We start from the raw sequence: 21,505 nt of genomic DNA on the forward strand, positions 1-21,505 counted from the left end.
GCTATGGGCCTTTTAAACGCCACTGCTTTTTGTGGCATTGAAAGAGCCCCTTCCCTGCATGTTTTAAATATTGGCACTACGTGATCACTACCATTTTAATTAGTATTTATAGCAGGTTCTCTGAATTTCCAGCTTTCATTTTTTAAAAAGAGTATCTAGTTTTTTAAAAGACTGAAAATGAAACTGGGGGTGGGGGAGGAAGGTGGGGCTGGAGTGGTTTGTTAATGACAAATGTTCACTCATCAAAAAGTGGGCTGGAGGTGAGTGGATGTGGGAAGGACAAACAAAATCAAAAGTGGATTTTGCACAAGGAATAAAGGTGATTCAGAATTGCTTTCAAAAAAAGATTGGGTAAAGTGGTTGCAAAAGAACCAGAAAAAAATCTTGGATTCTCTGATCTGTCTTAGCTGGATCAGAGAAATACTTAGGGATTGACAATCAACTGCTAAGAAAATCAGGAACAAATCGAGCGTGTGGAAAAGCCCTGAAGAGTCACCGTATAGTTTGTGCGATGTTCACCCTTCCATTTAGAACATTATCTTGCCCCATCTGCAACCTTTCAATCCATTTTCTGTATGCGCAAAGGTAAGTATGCCGTTCTGATGCCCCTTCTGCAGGCTTTGAATATGCATGCAGTGCAGTGCCAAGACTGGAACAGGCATACAATGCCTCAAGGAAGAGAAGACCCTAGAAAGCCCTTACCACTGCATGTGGCCTCAGTGGCATTCATGAAGAATTTCTTCCCCGTGCTGGAGTAGAATCCGTCTATGCAGCTGCAGTAGTAATTCCCATTAGTGTTAGTGCACGTGGTATGTCTTCCACATTCCACTTTGTTAGGCCCACTGCACTCATTGATATCTGCAATATACAATAACACACTTTACAATCTAGCTGTTATTTGTCTCTTACACACACTGAACAATGAAATCTTGGGAACTGAGGATCTGAGAAGTAGCTCATAAAGATGTCTCCGCTAAGAAAGTTTCAAGTGGGTAGCTGTGTTGGTCTGCAGTCAAAGAGCAAGATCTGGGTCAATAAGATCTTAAAGATCAACTAGATTTCCAAGGTATGAGCTTTTGAGGGAGCTTTAATTCTCTCAAATGCAAAGCCTGGGAGCTTTCACTTTTGGGGTCTCCAGTATGGTCTATAAGCACCTCTCTGATTGCACAACAAACAAATTATTAAGATATATTCATGGCTTCAAAGCTGGTGCTCTAACTAGGACAACAGGAATATTTGGGCTGAATTTTTTTGGACTTGAAGGGAGAGAAAAAAGATAGGCATTTCCCAGGCAGGAGACTTTGATGGAAACATGTAGGAATGAGGTTCATAATGCCAAGTTTTCATATTGAACTGTATTGATCAAACTGACATGCTCGAAATGTTTAAGATCAGGAAAATCAGAAAATTTCTGATTTTTCAAAATATCCAATAAAGGGGAAATTGATGTTTTTGTTTCACGTTCAGGTGGGATCGGCAGCCTTCAGTGGACAGATTTTAAAAGTAGGCCCTGTGGGCATTTGCTGTGTGGGACATCCAACCCATATGAGTCTGGCACACTTTCTTTATTGCACTGCCTACTGACTAGCAAAAAAAATGGCCTGACCTTGTGGGGGAGGGGCAGATGCCAGTAGAGCAGGTAACAAAGTCAATGAATGTTTAACTGACTAGTTTTTTTATTTGAAATTTGAAATGTTTTAAATATTTATTCAGATACTTGCATAAATGTAGGGAGGGGGTCTCAGATGCTTTGCTAATGAGTTAGAGACCATAGACTTCACCACTATGTTGCTTTGCATATTATCTGTTGCTCTGAATATGTACTGCTATATACTACCTGTGCTTCATGTTGTCTAATGTCAGTCCTAGAATTGATTATGTTCTGTTCCAGCAATTCTTCAACTCTGTATTGGACCCTTGCTAATGCTATGTCTTTGTAAAATCCTGACATTGTTTATGGAAATGTCCTTGACACTGTATGGAAATGTCCTTGATACTAATTGTACTAATCTCACACTATGTAATCCGCCTTGAGTCTCAGTGATAAAGGTGGACTATAAATGACATAAATAAATAAATGTTCTGTGCAGTTGAAGCGTAACTGAACAAATCACATGCTGTTGACTTTCCCAGCTTACGCAGTGATGGAATAATGTAGCATTCAGGTAAGGTTGCCAACTGGCCTGGAGAAAAATGACCTGGCCCTTTAATAGAGGTTTAATGTATAGAAATGGGCAACTGAAGCTTTTTGTGGCATGGAGGTAAATAACATCACTTTGTATTTGCTGTAGATCAAACTGAAATTAAACGGATAGCTAGAGGGACTAGTTTAAAAGCTGGCAATACTACTTTCAGGCAGATTTATTTTTGAGTTCTCTTCTCTAAAGACCTTCCTCCAAACTTCCCACTGCAAGTATTCAATTTGCCGTACATTGGAAACTCGTGGGTATGGATCTGCTCTAGCATAAGCACAGTAGCGCTCACAGAAGTGAACCTCCTTATCTCCGCCTCTCCCTACAGATGCCTTCCATAATAATGTCCCTGGGAGGATCACTGGACACCCAGAACAGCATGGGGCAAATTGGAGGATCAGTGGTGGAAGAAGAGGATTTGTTAAATTCACCACCACCTCCTTCCAGAAGATTCCTCTGCCAAGAGAAAGCATGGTTTGAATCCACTTGCAGCTGGCCATCCCATGCTTTGCTTGCAATGTGTGGGTCTGCCCTCAGTGTACACTGTGTATTCTGTTTCAGGAGAAGCACTTTTTGAACAGTGCAGGAAGGTGATTAATTTAATAATAAATAATAATAACAACATTCAATTTATATACCGCCCTTCAGGACATCTTAATACCCACTCAGAGTGGTTTACAAAGTATGTTATTATTATCCCCACAATAATCACCCTGGGAGGTGGGTGGGGCTGAGAGAGCCCCAGAGAGCTGTGACTAGCCCAAGGTCACCCAGCTGGCTTTTAAGTGGAGGAGTCAAGGATCAAACCCGGCTCTCCAGATTAGAGTCCCGTGCTCTTAACCACAACACCAAACTGGCTCTCAGAATTTCCAGGGTGCAACTTAGCAATATTCCCCCTGCCAGTGGCACCTTAAAAACTAAACACATACTTTTGTTTTATTTTTCTACAGTAGATCAACACAGCTACCACTCTGCAATTTTCTATGGTCAATCTGGAATATTTAATAATTAACCTGTGAATAGCAGTTTTTGTTTTATGAGATCATGTCCTTTTTAAATAAACATTTTAATTTTTTTTTTTACTATTTGGTTTGTTTGGAATCATGCTGCATCCTACTGATAAATGCAGCAAATTAATGATTTTGGCTTTTAAGATGCATCATTATTGTTATTATCTTGCATATGAAGAACTCTGGTAGAGAGTTCTTAACAGAGAGTAACCATCCACTTATCCAGGAGAACTGTTGTTAGTGCCATCTCACCCCGTAATTAACAACTGTGTCCAGGCTGGCTGTAGGAATGACTGTGAAATTTTCTATTGTCCACAGAGGAATGATCCTCAAGCCTGGGAGTTAAGAAAAAGTGTTCCTCTGGGCAACCTGCTAGGCTCTTCACCTCGAAGTGAGGAAATTTCAGGAGATACCACTGGGAGGTAGTGGTGCAGCTAGTTCAGCCTGTGATGCTGGCATCAAGCCAACATACCCCCAGACTCAACATCAGCTCACTGCCCTCAGGCACCAAAATTACACAGAAAGCCAGACAGCAATATTACCACAGCATTTCTTATCATCCTCGTCATAGCTATCGCAGTAGTGAAGTCCTTGTAGACAAGAGAAGGATTCATTATGGTTGATGGGCTCTGGTTAAAGAGAAAGAAACATTAGCAACAGGTTAGAATCTGGTGATGCTACAAACCAAGATCACATTCTTCTCATCACACTCCCCCACTAAGGGGAAACAGTACTTTGGCCTAGTTCCCCTAAATCTTACCCAACACACCAAATTCATTCACATTCTCAAAAGAAGTCTCAAGACATCCCATTTTCCAAGTACAGCATGGGAATCAAAATTCCCCCTTCACTGCAGAAACTCTTTTTCTTACATCTACTTTATTCTAATATCTTGTATCTTTCTTAATCAACATTTGTTGTTTTTACATAACTAGGTTTTTTTTGGAACATTTCTATGGCACTTCTCCAGGGAAATCTGCTTGATGCGGGCTGAAGTTGTTCCCTTCACTGAGATACAAAAATTGAAGTGAATAATTTATTTTTACTTCCTGGGAGCCAATGAATCCTAACACTTCTCAAAAGTCTGTGGGGAGGACTACAGGTTACATTTAGTTTTGTGAATGTTTTCCCCCAAATGTTTTCCCCCAAATGCTGCAGGTGGGGTGGCTTTTTCAAGGGGGAGAATAGTGCAAGGGGGGAGTGGTTCTTTTTCTCTCCATCTAGTTTCCCATTGAAAACAACACCCATAAGCCACTTTGACCTCCACTGGGGAAAACCTATGGGCAGGGCTTTTTTTCTGGGAAAAGAGGTAGTGGAACTCAAGACTGCACAATGACGTCACTTTGGGTCAGCTGGAACAAGGGGGGAGTTTTTTAAAGTTTAAATTGCCCTCGGTGACAATGGTCACATGGTGGCCCCGCCCCCTGATCTCCAGACAGAGGGGAGTTTAGACTGCCCTCTGTGCCACTTGGCAGCACGGAGGGCAATCTAAACTCCCCTCTATCTGGAGATCAGGGGGCGGGGCCACCGGCCATGTGACCATTTTTAAGAGGTGCCAGAACTCTGTTCCACCACGTTCCTGCTGAAAAAAAGCCCTGCCTATGGGTATCTTTATGGTAAAACTTATGGGGACAAGTGTTTCACAGATAACATTTTTCAGGAAGAAAACAAGATGGGAGAGAAGGGTTAAAGAGCCTTTCTCTGCCCATACCCTTTAAAAGAAGTCTTGGCAGCTGCATTTAGAATTTTTGAAAAAATGTTCAGAGTTAAACGCAACATGTAGTTTCATCTTGCAGCTAACAGTATGCATCTGGGGAAAGTGCCACCAGCTTGCGATGTCTAAAAATACATAGTAGTTAAAATGTGGGCATTCTAATCCAGATTGGTCTATGACCACTGAAGTCTAAGGCACAGAAAATCACTGCATAACTGTTTCAAAAGGCATTATTTCTAGACCTCATAAATCCAAAGGCATATTCAAACTCTTGACAACAAATTTCCAGCAAGTCTTCATTGCATTAAGTTTGAAATAACTTTCATGTAACCTTATTAAAACATGTGTACTAATGCTTCTATCAATCTACATTGACTTATGACACCACCTGTACCTTTAGACTCTATCTTACAGAGTTTCAAGCTATGGGTCTATGCCCTTTTTGCAAGGAAACTGGTCTATGAGATGTGGAATATGATCAGGATGGCAAGGATTTCTCTCTGGAGTCACACTGTGTACAAACAGGAAAACTTCAGAGCTCCTTCCATGTGGAAGCAATTCTTCTTGTAGCTCTCACTGCTACTGTGAATGCAGAGGCATCAGTAGTGGCAATGGAGTATTCACACTGAAGTTTTTTCTGATCTTTCCTGCCTCCCTCATGGCTGCTATTTTTCCTTTGCCACTGGAGGGCTTTTTTTAAAAAAAGGGTAATAGATCAGAGTAGCATTATCATTTTATAGAGATGGGTTGCCATGATCTAATAGTTCCCAGCTTTCATTTTTTAAAAAAAGTCTCTAGCTGTTTTTGCTGTGGAGCTTTAAGAGGAAATGAGCAGCCTACACCTATTCCCTTATCACAGCAACCAAAAGGGCTAGAGACTTGCTTTAAAATACAGACACTGGGAATGAGTACATTTGTTATAGCATTATAACCATCTAGTGCAACAATCTAGCTATTATCAAGCTCAGTGTTTCCCAACTTTTTTTACCGTGGAGGAACCCCTAAGTTAATTTTTCGAATTCCAAGAAATCCCTATCTATGAAAATGTTTGCAGGCCAGAAAAAGTTGATGGTGGGGAGTGCAATTCAATTACTGTCAAGACTATATGTAAAGAGCTACTCTCTGTGTGTGAGCTTACATTGTAAGAAAAAAGTAGAGCATTTTATTGTCTTTTTTTGTATTATCTAATCTTTTTTCCAAAGGTTAAAATATTAGATCAAAATAAAAATTTACTTAAACATCAAAATAAAGTTCACATCCTAAGTAAATACATGGTTTACTTTCAGTATAATATTTGGGCTTGTATATTTTGTTGTTTTTAATGGTACTTCATCATTTTTGTTTATTCATTCCACAATTTCTCGCTGAACTCCTGACCATGTCCTGTAGAAACCCAGTGTTCTGTTTTACTCTTGGCTGAGAAACACTGATCTAGCCAGCACCAATTTTTTTAAAAATGCCCTCTAGTGGTGGTATGGAGAATGGCAGCCATGCAGATAGAAGTAAAGAAAATGGCACTGATGTTGGAGATGCAAAAATGTGCATCTCCCCTTCCAAAGGCATTAACATTCTCAAAAGATCGTACAAAACCAGGTGAGGGAAAGACTGAAGTACCTATATTGAAACAGCATAAGACATCTGTAATCTGCCTAAAGGATCTCAGCAGAGTTCATTAATGCCTATAAATCAGACTCCATTCATTTTTAATTTTAGATTTCCCTTCATTGAAGATTTGGTGTCTCCATGCAAGATGTGGCTGCAGTTTGGCTAGACAGTAAGGGACTTCTGCCAAGGGGCTACTGTTCTGTGCTCAGCTCTACTAGCTTCATCTAAGCCAGCATTCCATTCTTGAGCAGGGGGGCTGCAACAGAACTTCAAGCAGTCTTGGAGAACTCAGATTATCTATAGCCATCTCAGTCTGGATGCAGGCCTGGGCTTGGGACAGCAATGGCCTTGATCACCTTGACTGGTGATCTTTGGCAGAAGAGTGACAAGGGGGGTGTATCCCTGTTGATTCTTCTGGATCTGATACCTTTTGATATTATCAACAACGCTATCCTTCTGAAGATGCTGGCTGAACTGAGAGTGGGGGAGGCATCATGGTTCAGTGGTTCCATTCTTATCTGGTCAGCTGGGTCTGGAAGGTGATGTCGGTGACTGCTGCTTGGCCCTGTGGCATTTGTGCTATGTGGTCCCACGGGAATCCATTTGTCTACCATGCTATTTAGCATGAAATCACTGGGAGAGATCATCTGGAAATGTGGACAAAGCGTCACCAATATGCAGGTGACACCCAGCTCTACATTTTCCTAATAGCTGAGCCAGGTCCTGAATAATTGCTCGGAGAAGGTAATGGGATGGATCAAGGCCAGTAAACTGAAGCTCATTCCAGACAAGATGGTGCTGTTGGTCACTGACAAAGATGCTTGATGACTGAAGAGCCAGCCTGTTCTGGATAGGGTTGTACTCCCCATTAAGGAGCAGGTTCCTAATGTGGGACTGCTGCGAGATCGTGGCCTGCTGTGAGATCTTTGCCTGATGCTGGAATCTCAGGTCCCCCCTGGGGCACACAGTGTGATATATCTACTTCAGTTGAGAGGCCAGCTGTAGCTGTTCCTTGAAAAATGTGGTTTGGCTACAGTGATCTATACTCTGATCACATGCAGATTCCTGAAGTGTGCTCTAAGCAGAACTGGGTTTGAAAGCTGTCTGGAACATTCAAGGGAAAAAGGAGGAGCTGGGTAACCACTGGCCTGTCAGCTTGACATCTATACCTGGAAAAGTTTTAGAACAAATCATCAGTCAGTCCTTGAGCATTTAGAAAGGATGGCTGTGCTTACTAAGAGCCAGCATGGGTTTCTCAAGAACAAGTCATGTCAGACTAATGTTGGCCGTTTACACACTGCTTACCGGCCATGGAACATCGCGCCAAGTTCCTGGAATGTTGGCGTCTTCCTGGTGCGAATCGCACCAGGCACTGTCGTTCCGGGAGCTTGGTGTGATGTTCCGTGGCCGGTAAGCAGTGTGAAAATGACCCTTATCTCTTTTTTTGAGAAAGTTACTACCTTGCTAGATCAGAGGAATGCTGTAGACATTGTTTATCTCAATTTCAGTAAGGCTTTTGGTAAGGTTCCACATAATATCCTTGTTGACAAGTTGGTAAAATGTGGATTGGATCCTCTTACTGTTAGGTGGATCTGTAACTGTTGACAGATCGCACTGAAAGAGTGCTTGTTAATGGTCCCTCATCCTCTTGGAGAAGAGCGACAAGTGAAGTTCCTCAGGGATTGGTCCTGGGACCTGTTCTGTTCAACATTTTTATAAATGATTTGGTTGAAGGAATAGAGGGAATGCTTATTAAATTTGCAGATCATACTAAATTGGGAGGGGTAGCAAATACGGTCGAAGACAGAGACAGGATACAGGATGATCTTGACAGGCTGGAAAACTGGACTAAAACAAAATGAATTTCAACAGAGAAATGCAAAGTTCTGCATTTAGGCAGGAAAAATGAAACGTATAATTATAGGACGGGGGAGACTTGTCTTAGCGGTAGTGTGTGTGAAAAGGATCTAGGAGTCTTAGTAGACCATACACTGAACATGAGTCAGCAGTGTGATGTGGCAGCTAAAAAGGCAAATGTGATTTTGGACTGTATCAACAGAAGCATAGTATCCAGATCTTTTGAAGTGATGGTATCGCTTTACTCTGCTCTAGATAGACCTCACCTAGAGTACTGTGTTCAGTTTTGGGCACCACAATTTAAGAAGGATATAGACAAGCTGGAACATGTTCAGAGGAGGGCGATGAAGATGATGAGGGGTCTGGAGACCAAGGCCTATGAGGAAAGGTTGAAGGAGTTCGGTATGTTTAGCCTGGAAAGGAGACAACTGAGAGGTGATATGATAAACATCTTCAAGTGCTTGAAGGGTTGTCATATAGAGGATGGCACAGAGTTGTTTCCTGCTGCCCCAGAAGGTTGGAACAGAACCATCAGGTTGAAATTAAATCAAAAGAGTTTTTGGCTAAACATTAGCAAGAATTTCCTGAGCAGTCCCTCTGTGGAACAGGCTTCCTCAGGAGGTGGTGGGCGCTCCTTCTTTGGAGTTTTAAAGCAAAGGCTAGATGGCCATCTGACAGCAATGCTGATTCTCTGAACTTAGGCAGATCATGAGAGGGAGGGCAGGAAGGGTTACATCAGTGCTTAGTTCTTGTGGCCCTTCTTACATGCCTAGGGTAATGCCAATCACCACCTTGGGGTCAGGTAGCAACTTTCCCCAGGCCTGTTTGGCTAGGGATCCCGACGGTGTTTTGCCATCTTCTGGACATGGAGCAAGGGTCACTGGGTGTGTGTGTGGGGACAGGAGGGAGGTATTTGTGAATTTCTCGCAAGTGCTGGTGTACTAAGCCCTGAACATTTTGAGATGGGGTACTTGAAGGACCACCCCATCCTCTATGGATTAACCTGCCAGCTAAGATCTTCCTCTGAATCTGTGTTCCTACCTGCAGAGCTTTCTCAGTAGCAGTGCCTCATATTTGTAATTCCCACCCAAAGGCTCACCTGGCAGCTACTCTACTGTGTCGGGCCAAAACATTTCTACCCAGGCTTTTATTTCAATGTTTATCATCCTTTTTTTAGCTGATTGCTTTATGGTGTGCATATTGCTTTTTATCATTGTAACAATTTTGTTACAACTGCTTTTAATTTCTGTTTATGCAGCCAATGACCCTTCCTGGAGTTTTTAAAATCATTGTATGGCTGTTTTTCATTCATGATTTTTAGAATTTTATGCTATATGTTTTTAGTTGCTTTTACTTTGTTAGCTGGGATGCTCTCTCTACTCTCTGTGACATCTCCCTCTTGGAAAGAAAAGAGATTCTTTCATAGCTGTACCTAGCTATGTATTTAACACTACAGCTCTTTCTACTAGTTTTCTCAAAACAAGCAAAATCAATAAGTGGTCCTTCTAAAGCAGCTTTAAAATCTTAATGTCTTGGGAGAAACTTACCCGAGGCTATGCTGTTCAAGACAGCAGCGCTAGACAGATCAAGGATAATGTAGAATCCTGAAAGATAAACAGAAATCAGATTTATCCACATATATCACTTGTATAATACAATACAAGTAGCCAGCATGGGCCAGTGTAGAGAAGTGGACAGAAGACTGAACTAGGCTCTGGGAGTTAATGGACCCAAATCCAAACTCTGCAGTGAAGATTGCTGGATAACCTCGGACCATTCACTCTTTACCGCATAGGCCAACTTCCCCCACAGGGCTGCTGTGAGGATAAAATGAGAAAGGAAGGAGCATGTACGCTATTCTGAGCTCCTTAGAGGCAGGGTGGGATAACAGTGTACCGAACCGACAGTCTTTCCCAGAATTCATACACAGAGGCTTCCCTCCCAGGACCAAGCCATTCTATCTTGTTAGAAAGAGAAGCTGTGTATTGCACAGGGGACTCCTGAATACTTTTGTAGGCATTTCAAACATTGCCCCTTCACACATAGCCTTACTTGTTGCTCAGAGATAGCCCTGAGCTGATTTGAATGGCCGGATTTCTTCCCAGACACTCAGCACTGACAGCATGGAAAAAACCACAGGCACTGTCTTATGGAACTTTTATTTTAACATTTTAGTTCAATGGAAAAAGAAATGTATTCTCAGAGAAACCAAGGGCTTCTCCTGAGCCCTAGGGAAGCTGAAAATGATAACCAAGACCTGTAACATTTTTCAGACAGCATATTACTAGAAGATAAAAATGGGGAAATAATGGCCATAGATAATGTGGCAGAACAGCCTCAGTGACCTGTGAGCCCTGCCCCTTCTTGCCCTTGGCAGTGTCTGGGGATTAACCGGTGGCAGTCCAAGTCTCCTCCTGGCACTTGCCACCCACCCACTTCCTTCAAACCCTCAGAGGGGCTTTTACTTTTTCTCCCTAGTACTGGCTGCCACTACTTGGCCTTTGTAGGAATTGCTGTAGGAGGACCAGGACTCCCTGCTCCCCTATGTAGGCTTGCTGCTCTGAGGCCTTGCCTCACACCTGGTTTCCTGCTATCCCAGCACGTAGTTCCCACAGAGACTGCTTTCTGCACTTGGGCACCACTGGAGGATCAGCAATTTGCTAACCTCCTTCCTGTGGCACCCATCTGGACCCTGTGGTACAGAGTTCATCTACTAGCATTTATTTTTAAAAAGAAAAAATGTTCATTTGCATACTCTTAAGCACAGCAGCAAATCTGAGTAAGAGATCCCAAAAGAAATATGTAAAAACACAATTCCTCTGTCCCTCACCCTGTACAAGCACCAGTTAGATCTTCTGCTAAGGCAGGCTCACTAAATTACAAAGTTGCAGCTTATGGAGAAGTTCCCGTACCTTGCAGTCCTGGTTCAGTCCTCCAGCCTCCGCATAGCCAATAGCCACCTGCAAGAGCCAGATGTCTGAGCTCCTTCAGCCTCCCTATGTAATCTGCCAAAGAGTGACCCTCCTCCCTGTACTGCCCTGTGACTGGGCCGGTCAAAGGAGCATGTTAGAGAGGCTTTTCCTGAAGCCTCTAGGAAGTTATCCTCTCTAGCGTTTTAGTTCCCCAAATCTCTGTCCCCACCTCAGAAGGATCAGCTTTTAGCAGAGAGTCTGGAGAGCCTGATCTCGTCAGATCTCAGTAGTTAAGCAGGGTCAGCCTTGGTTAGTAATTGGATGGGAGACCTCCAACAAAGACCAGGGTTGCAAAGGCAGGCAATGGCAAACCTCCTTGGTTAGTCTCTTGCCATGAAAACCCCACCAGGGGTTGCTATGAGTCAACTCTGACTTGAGGGCTGGATTTCATTTCATTTTCTTAACCGGCCAACCCTTTGCTGGGGCATCTGCATGACTGAAGTTCCAGGCTGGGTGCAGCTTGGAAAACATTTGGCTTCCCCCCTCCCCACATCTGTTTTTAGCAAAGAGACGCTTTTTAAACAAGGGGTGAAGATTTTGACACAGTCCAGACCTACAAATAAAAAGTATTTCTCACAGACAGCACAGGATTTTTTTTTAAGTGCCAGGGTTAAGGATGTAGTTCCTCATATTATTCTTTAAGAATGCAGTCCATGAATTGAGATGCCATATTTTGTGGCTGACTTTGAATGAAGAGGGAGGTGATTTCCTTCCCCAGCTATTTAGCCCTTCCTTCCTTTGCCAATTTGCACATCAGCCATAGCTTCTCAGGCACTAAAGGCAAGGCAGCCCTGTGTCACGAGAATCAAGTGATGATTTACACATCTGCTAACATGGGAATGGCTTCCACCTTGGCAGCTAACATACAACAGCTGAGCCAGAGGCCCTCCAGACTGAAAGGCACAAGTCATATTAGCTTCAAGCAAAGGAACCCGGAAGCATGACTTTCATGTTAATGAAACACAATTATTCTGATCATGTCACTGAATATTTCTAACATAACTTTTGCCTTTTATAAAATCTTGAGCAAAAACTGTAAAAAATGACCATGTATTAATAAAGGAATAAGCAAACAAGCAGATTGGAACCTGGCAACACTGCAAAGGCCACTCCAGTTAATACCAATGTTTTCTGTCCAATGAGACCTGCAAGTAGAGTGGAGGCTGCAGAAAAGCACTTTCCCACCTTCCCTTCTTACTGTAGCTTCTAAGCTCCCCCTGAAATGCTCTCTCCCAGGAACAGCACTGTACGCTATGTGAGGAGTTTGCTGTGAAAGGAAGAGAGGAACTGATTGGCATCCTCCGTCCCAAAAGAAACATTGTTCTACCAGAGGAAAATATCCATGAAATATAAGCCACTGTCTTCATTTAATACTTTTTACTTCACATGGGGTTTAGGGCATTTCCTCTCATCAGCATATTTAAGATCATAGGCTGGGATCCAAAGAACTACTTTAGACACACTCAAGGATATGAGCATTCTCTACGGGATTATTAACTTTTTCCTTTTGAGTGACAGGCTGCAAAGCAGTATCTCCTCCATTTTAACAGTAGGTTGTTTTGTGTCATAGGGAGCTGATGTTTAACCAGCACAACCTATGACTGCCTTGGGCAGGTGGAAATGGCACACAGTCTGTACCACATTATGAAGCCAACAGTTACATGAAGGATGGCAGCTCAAATTCCAAAGAAGAAATTTCCACTGTGGGATTTTGTTGATGTGGGAGTGTGTTAATGTTTAAGGACATATTTCTTTACATTAATACAGAGTAAGGAAAGATGTTAACAGATGGTTGTGATTTTAGTTTTTTTGGGCAGATGCCTGTTGCATTTTGTGACTTGCCATATTACACTTCCTAACATTTGCAAACATTGTGCTAAAAAGATGTTTTTCTCTACCTCAGTGTGCCATATTTTGTTTGTTGCATTACAGTTCAATAAATGAGACATCTGTATACACAACAGCTCATTAATCTGTGCACATTAAACTTTTTCTCAGCTAGAGCCACTATGTAGTTTTGACAGCCTGCTGCACATGCAGTTGTGGCTATCAGATAAACCAATATGAGCAGTGGTTAATTTCTGAGAAATTATTTCCGAGCTCAGCATAGTTGAAAGTCATGAACTTTGGTTCAGAAGTCGTCCTCTTAATGCAAGATATGCATAAATGGGCTGTATATGAAATGCAGCCAGCAAATGCTCACTGGGGCTTCCTTTACTTTCTTCATGTGTCCTGGCTCACATTAAGCCCTAAACAGGCATCTATAAAATGTTAAGCATTGTGCAGACATTTGCTTAGGAGAGCTTCAGAGTCCAGAGCTTAATGGCAGAAACCCCTTCACACCAACGTAAAAAGCCTAGTGCGCTTACTGCAGCCGAAAGGAGGCATGTTGGCTGCTTAGTCCCTGCAAGCCTGACCTTGGCAACTCGATAAGATCTACAGCAAAGGGCTTAACATTTGCCATCTTCTCTCTAACTCCCTCCTGCTAAAGAAGTATCTAGGACAGTACAGAGAAAAATGGCAAGAGACCATCATATCACATTCCCAAGGAGTCCAAGAAATGCTTTGCTTCCACAACTGTTTTTAAACCATCTCTCTCTTATTAAAAACAATATTGATTCTAAATGGTAACTCTGAATAATCAAACCATTTCTTTCCCAATAAGAAAAAAATTGTACATACTGGCAAATATTTCCTCTTGTATTATTTCCTGCCTAGAACAGCAGAGCATCACAAACTCTAGCACTCCCGTTTACTACTGCCAGACATATGGGCAGTGCTAGGTGGAGCCCCCCTGGCCGGTTGATGAGGGATTGGGCCCTCCCCACCACCAATACCTCCATTTTAAAATAACACTCTTGAATGCAGAGATGCTCTGAAGTTGTTTTAAATTTGATCAGTGGAGTTCTGTGCCGCTATGTTGATATATATAATTGTATTTTAACTGTGTAAATTGGATATTTTTAGAATTGTTAATTATAACAACTGTTTTATATATTTTAACATTTATGTATTTTGTAATCCACCCCGAACCTGCTGGAAATGTGGGGAGGGCGGAATAAAAATCAAAAATAAATAAATAAATTATCCTGAGGTTTAGTAAAGGGGTTTGTTGTTGTTTTCAAATAATCTATCCTGAATTTGTCTGTAACCATTAATAATTTTGCATATTCCATTTTACTTTCATTCATTCTGATTTATAATAATTTTCTTTTTTTTCAAATCTCTTACAGTCTGGACACAGACTGTAAGAGATTTCAATTTATTGATTTCAATTTATTTCAGACATGAAACGTCTGAAATAAGGCTCCTACACTGACAATAATGGGACCGTAACATGCTTGAACATTGGCTGTGCCCATATTTTGTGGCTTAAATGCCGGGCCAATCACATTAGTTTGGATGCAATAGATCATTTCTGTTGCAGCAGGAGGGGGAAAGAAAGGAAATAACACTTTGTTGGAGCCAGGCCACTATTTACATAGATTTGGATGATATCTTTTCATACTTACCGCCCTTTCCCCTCCTCATCTTTTAAATTACATTTCAAAAACTTTTTATCGTGGTATATTGTTTAACCACAGGGAACTATCTTATTTATTTTTCTACATCAGGGTAAGTAATCTTTTGACCCCAGGGACCAAAAAATGGTTTTGTGTGTGTGTGTGTGTGTGTGTGTGTGTGTGTGTGTGTGTGTGTGTGTGTGTGTGTGTGTGTGTGTGTGTGTGTTAAAAGTAGTGCAAGCACCAAATCATTACTGACCCATGGGGGGACGGCGCATCACGATGTTTTCTTGGTGGACTTTTTATGGGATGGTTTGCTATTGCCTTCCCCAGTCATCTACACTTTACCCGCAGAAAACTGGATACTCATTTTACCAACCTCGGAAGAATGGAAGGCTGATCCAACCTTGAGCCAGCTACCTGAACCTGGCTTCCGGCAGGATCGAACTCAGGTTTCTTTGTTCACTTGTTTCATTCTTTTGCAGATTGTTTTCTAAATAGTGATGTTTATCATCAATCTATGGCTATTCTTCTGTAACTGAAGCCCTGTTCAAGTAACGATCGCAGCACAATGAACATGTGTAAGTGGGGATTACACCAGCAGGTCCTGCCCCCAATGCTCAAACATGCACTGGGAGGTGTAAACACAGTAAGACACACAGAACTAAACATGTGCAGAATATACTCAAAGAAGAGCCCATGCACATACAATTGCTGATATGTACAGCATGTGCAGAATATACACTAAACATGTGCAGAATATACTCAAAGAAGAGCCCATGCACATACAATTGCTGATATGTACAGCATGTGCAGAATATACACTAAACGTGCAGAATATACTCAAAGAAGAGCCCATGCACATACAATTGCTGATATGTACAGTTCAGCTAAACATCTGGATACCAAGGGTTGGGATGTGAACTCTAATAAACACAAGCTAAAAATAAAACCAGAAATTAGCTGTTTTGGGTCAACTCAGGGATTTCTGAAATGACCCTAAACTCTCCCCAATTCTAGAAGAAACAAATATTTATCTCCCAGAATTTCAGGGTGTTTCAGGGTGTTGAGGACCTGGAGTCAAGAGGGGGAGAGAGGAAGCTGGTCTGCCAACCAACTGTTTGACATTGTCTCTCTTCCTTCAGATTTTAAAAGGCTGTTATTTTCAGTTGGGGTATACTTGGCTGGCCTCCAATTTAAAGGGAGGGGGATGTTGCCAAACAGTTGTTTGGCAAGACCAGCTTCCTGTCTTTCTCCCCCAGCTCCTGCTGCTTCTGGGGGGCAGGGGCATGGGAGGCAATTGCTAAAATAGCCCCAAATGTTCAGGACCTGAGAAAAATCCCCAAAAGCTCTAAAATTTGGGATAATGAAAACCATGCCCACCAGATCTGAAATTAATCTGAAAATTTTTGATATGCACAGCCCTAGTCAAAGGCTGGATCTGTATTCACAATCCCATTCCCTTTCCCCACTGAATGGGGAATCAACACGAGAGGTGGATAGAAAGAGCCTCCCCTTCTACTTGAAGGCATCACCTTCTATCCTGCCGGAGGAATCAGCCTCTGTGGTTCATTCAGAGTTTGTAGGCTAAAGGTGGCAATTGTGCCAATGTTTTCAGAGATATCAGATCCAGCTTGTGAGGCAGCAGTTTTGCTATACCAGCTAGCGAAAGGGAGGGCACCATGCTCTGAATAAAATCTAGGCAGGCAAATAGATTTCATAAGATCCATCCTCCTTTTCTTCCCATCTGGAATATCCTTGGCCATCTTCAAGGACAAGCTATAAATTCCTTGTAGGAGCTGCATATGTCAAATAACCAAACAGGCGTGTACAATCATCATATCACAAATTCTACTTCATCATACATTTAAAGCCCTCCAATGTCGTCTGTCCCAACTACAGAACACACTATTCCGGGGTCCATACCCAGGTCTGCTCTATCTCCTGTCAAGCAGGCATGCAATGCAAGCTCCTTGTTGACACACAGGACTCTCAGGCTCATGGGGGACCAATTCAGATTGGGACTGTGGCACTTGCAGAGAGATGGTTTAAGACCTTTTCTTTGCTCTGTTTTCCTAACCTGAAAAAGCTCTGGCGAACTACTATTTGCCCTGTTGCAAAAACTTTTGTGTAGCCCACAGCTGCTTTGAATAAATTTTTTAAAAAACTTGTGGAAAACATTCATGCAGTGGAATGTCACATGTAGTTTGACTTTTATACACTATGGAATAGTTTGGACACTCTAAAACCATCCAAACTGAGTGTCCCCATGAACACGGGCTCACAAAGGAAGCAGAATCTGAAATGTCATGAGTGTGCTGACAGAAGCCTGTTTCGGGCAGTGGTTCATACGAGAATAACCGTCAATCTTTCTCATCCTACACTTGAGTGGATCAATGTCAGAAAGCTGCCATTCATGGATTATGGACTTTCTGAACTAACAATGACAGGCTGATAGGTCATACATCCGCACTGTCTCTGTAGCTCCAAAACCACAACATTCTTTCTCCAAAAATAGCTTCCTTGTTCTCCATGGTACTTCCTGCATCAAATGAAGCAGGGGAGAGCAATTCACACCACAAGCACCCCAACTCTATTACCTATGGTGTGGGCATAAACTGATAAAAGAGAGACAGTGGCTAGCAAGGAGATGGCAGCAGCACCCATGCCTGGAATACTCACTAAATGAGGAAGAGGCAACAGATGTGAGAAGAGGGATCCAGATACATTAGCTGCCACCACCTTGTCATCTGTTTGTGAGAACAAGAAGGGGAAATGACTGCTGTGCTCACATCTGGATCACAGTCTTTGTAAGAAAAAGGAAGCTGCTATAGCCTCTTCCTCCAACAGTGAACACAATACCTTGTGGACTCCTCATCACTACTTACTGGGGAGGTGGGAGGTCTCTTACTGCTGCCCTTGCACACCCTTTGCAATGAGGAAGTGGCAGTCACAAGGAGTGCAGAGAGCCCACTAGCACCTCTTTGCCTCTGTAGCTGCTGCCTCAGCACCTTCTTGCTTAGTTTCCACAACTGGCTAGGTGAGATTACAAAGCTGGGTCAGAAATGACATCGGCCTTTTCCCAGAGCAATTGTAACTTCCTATTTTGCCCCTGCTACAGTAAACTGTGCTTAGTGACTGCAATATTCCCTCCCAACACAGAGGATGCCACCCAGAATCTCTGCTCCCAAGACCAGCAGAAATACATGTTCTGCTTTGCCTTTGTAAGAAAGAAGGAGACCGTTACGGGGCTACTACACCTCTCTTTTAAGTTTCCTAGGGCAAGGAGCTAGGAAACTTGTTTATTCAGGCTGTGCTACTTTTTTCGTGTTATCTGTTTTTGCATTCTCCCATGTGTATATCAGAAACAGAAAAAGACCAGCATCACAATAAATTCAGGTTCCTCAGACCTTACTAATTTAAAAATGTAACATATAATTTGGCCCTTGAACAATTAGCATTCCTAGGGCTGAGCTACCAACCACACTGTTTTCTGGCTAATGTTTGGAGGTGATCTAGGTGCTAGTGTAGCTGATGCTTGCAGTTGCCCATGAGCTACCACACTTCAGAAGAAGTGGAAGCTGATTCTGTCTCCTTCCTTGAGGCAGGAAGTCCTTAACTCCATTCCTAGAAAACAGAGAGGGCCCCCATCTTCCTGTTAGCTGGAGGGATACAAGAAGGGATTACTTACTGTACTTACAAAGCCCTCGTGTACCCTTATGGACTCCAGTTTGAAGGACACTGCTATATTACAAAGATTAGGAGCCTCTTTACCAAGGGGGACAAGAGACCATTTTATTATTTATTTATGTCATCTATAGTCCACCTTTCTCACTGAGACTCAAGGCAGATTACACAGTGTAAAACCAGTACAGTCAATTTCAAGGATATTTCCATAAACAGTGCCATAGGGTAAATAAACACAAGTTTACAAATACATAGCATTAATAAGAATCCAATACAGAGTTGAAGAAATGCTGAAACAGAACATGAGCGATTCTAGGGTTGACATTAGACCACATGAAGCACAGGTAGCTCATAGTAGTACGTATTTAAGACACCAGATAGTATGTAAGGCAACATAGTGGTGAAGTCTATGGTCCTTAACTCATTAGTGACACATCTGAGAGCCTCTCCCTACAATACAAAAGTATTTTTTAATAATTCAGTTTTGCATCGTTTCCAGAAAGCTAGGAGAGTGGGGGTGCTCCTAACCTCCTCAGACAGGCCATTCCACAGGGTAGGGGCCACCACAGAGAAAGCCCATGTTCGGGCTGCTGTTGATCTCGCCCATGTGCAGGGTGGCACCTTGAGTAATGAAAAGTGGCAGACTCTCAACAGCTGGTTAACACTATGCACCGTGTGTGTGTGTGTGTGTGTGTGTGTGTGTGTGTGTGTGTGTGTGTGTGTGTGTGTGTGTGTGTGTGTGTGTGTGTGTGTGGAAATCTCGTGGCCCAGTAGCGCCAGATGCAAAGTGGTCAATGTGTGAAACATCAGTATCACTGACAGAAGTCTCAGAAGACATGCTTGGACTGAATTAGTCATACAGTTTGTAACCAAGAACCTACACAGTCAAGCCACATTAGATAAGGCTCTGTGGTCCTTGATATCTATTTGGAGAGAAACTTGTATATAGTAGCTAAGGAATTATCAACATCTCTTTGTACCAAGAACCTTTTATCTCCCCTGAAATTCTCTGAAATACTAGACTCAAGCAGTATTAGTGTTGAAAACAAAATCCTTTGTTGGCTGAAGTTGCAGAAAGGTGTCCGGAGGGCAAAATTAGGCAAAGAGTTTTTGCAGCACCTCCTACAATTACTGGGTACTAGCAAGTGAATAAGCAAAACCGAGAGGTCAATATCAGCCGAAATAGGGACTGCTGCTATTACTACTCCTTTTCCATGTGCATGTTTCAGGTTTACCCTTTTGTAAGGGCTATAGAATTTATTTTCTTCCTTTATTTATACCATATTTTCTCTCTAATAGGGGCCTAAAGCAGCTTACATCATTCCTATGTCTTCCATTTTATCCTAACAACCCACCTGGTAAGGTAGATTAGGCTGCAAGTGTGGCTGGCCCAAGGTCACCCAGCAACCTTCAGTGGTAGAGGTTTGAACCCAAGTCTCCCAGATACTAATTCAACATTCTAATCACTATACCACACTGGCTGCAGTTGCTAGGCAGCTAAACTTCTCTCCCCACCCATTTCAGTTCTAACAAAATGAGAGGTGAGAAACAATGTATGTGAGGCATGTAAAGGAACAACAGGGATGTGTACCTCAATGGGCAGTAGGAAATTCTGAGCAACAGGATAAAACAAAAACAGGTCTCAAGAGTTCGCCAGTGTCCAGAGTCAGCTCAGCAAGGAACTTCAACACCAGTGCCTCATGTGCAGTGCCAAGGCTGAATTATAATTAATGATTCTGGCCCTAACAAATCCTCCCCGTTGGAGGCTACTTACAACCATGGGTGAGACCAGTGCTCATTTCGAGGGGGAATGCACAGGAACGCAGTTCCGGCAGTTCCCCAAAGAGGTCACATATCAGGTGGCCCCGTCCACCTGACTCTTGGCCATTTTGGGCCCGTTTCAGCCTGGATTGGGGCCAAAACGGCCCAAATTGGGCCTCTGACAGGTGGTGGATCACTCTCCAACTCAGCAGCAGCCCGATCCTGACCATTTTGGGCCCAATTTTGGCCCTGAATGGCCAGGATTGGGTCCAAAACAGCCAGGATAGGTGATGTCAGGGGGTGTGGCATATGCAAATCAGTCATGCTAATGACACACTTCTGATGATGTCAAGGGGCATGGCATATGCTAATGAGTTATGCTAAAGAGTTGTGCTAATGAGTTCCTCCAGCTCTTTTTCTATGAAATGACCCCTGGGTGAGAATAACTGAAAACATTCACATGCTAAGGAAAAATTCAAATTATGTTGAAGGACACATGGCACTAATTCCATACACAGCCCTATAAGCTCTAGGTCTGTGCACACCAGAAATGAACACTGGAATGTAAACCAGAATAATCCCGCTGGTTTCAGCTGCCAAACTGAGTTTGGTTCCACATTCGCCTTTTAATCTAGAATGCCATGATTGGTTCTTTGTTTTTATGGCTTATCCAAATGACATATGTTCTGTGTCTTTTTCCAGACTCTATTTGTAGCACATGTTAAAAACTTAATGCAAACTATTTTATTTACTTCATTTATAACTTGATTGTTCATATCATTCATGATGTGACTCAAAGTAGATTACAAAGGACTAAAACTGGAGGAACAACGCAAACAAAACAAGCAAAACTTGTCTACTTCACAACATACCATAATGCAGAAAGTAGGTTATAAAGACAGAAAACAATGCAGTAAAAGCAGGGTGATACATACATTTAAACATTGCAATACGCTCATAAAAGTAACCTCCTGAGCTGTTCCATTATACTACAATTCAACGTCCCTTATAAAAAATGCCCTCTTGAACATTACAGTTTTGTATATTGTGCAGAATGACAGAAGCCTTCCTGACCTCCTGATGAGTTCTTTCCGCAAGGTGGGTGCCACCACAAAGAATATATGAGAATGGGCAATTGTCAATCTTCCCCATTTGCAGGGTGGCATCTGTTTTGCTCAGAGAACTCCTGTTTCATCTGACAGTG

At 42.5% G+C, this 21,505-nt stretch overlaps 1 protein-coding gene across 2 annotated transcripts in view; it reads right to left on the bottom strand.

Annotated features, from left to right (window-relative positions):
* The window catches only part of LOC129346927 (adhesion G protein-coupled receptor E5-like), a 69,724-nt gene that overhangs the window by 33,633 nt on the left and 14,586 nt on the right, over positions 1-21,505 (bottom strand). For both annotated transcript variants that reach the window (XM_055004003.1, XM_055004002.1), the window contains exons 2-4: positions 9,926-9,982; positions 3,745-3,831; positions 703-858 (exon numbers count right to left, since the gene is read on the bottom strand). In XM_055004003.1, the coding sequence (XP_054859978.1) occupies positions 703-858; positions 3,745-3,831; positions 9,926-9,982 (300 nt within the window). The remainder of the gene's footprint in view (positions 1-702; positions 859-3,744; positions 3,832-9,925; positions 9,983-21,505) is intronic.

This window comes from Eublepharis macularius, unplaced genomic scaffold, assembly GCF_028583425.1.
Source record: "Eublepharis macularius isolate TG4126 unplaced genomic scaffold, MPM_Emac_v1.0 Eublepharis_32, whole genome shotgun sequence".
NCBI classification, from domain to species: Eukaryota; Metazoa; Chordata; class Lepidosauria; order Squamata; family Eublepharidae; genus Eublepharis; species Eublepharis macularius.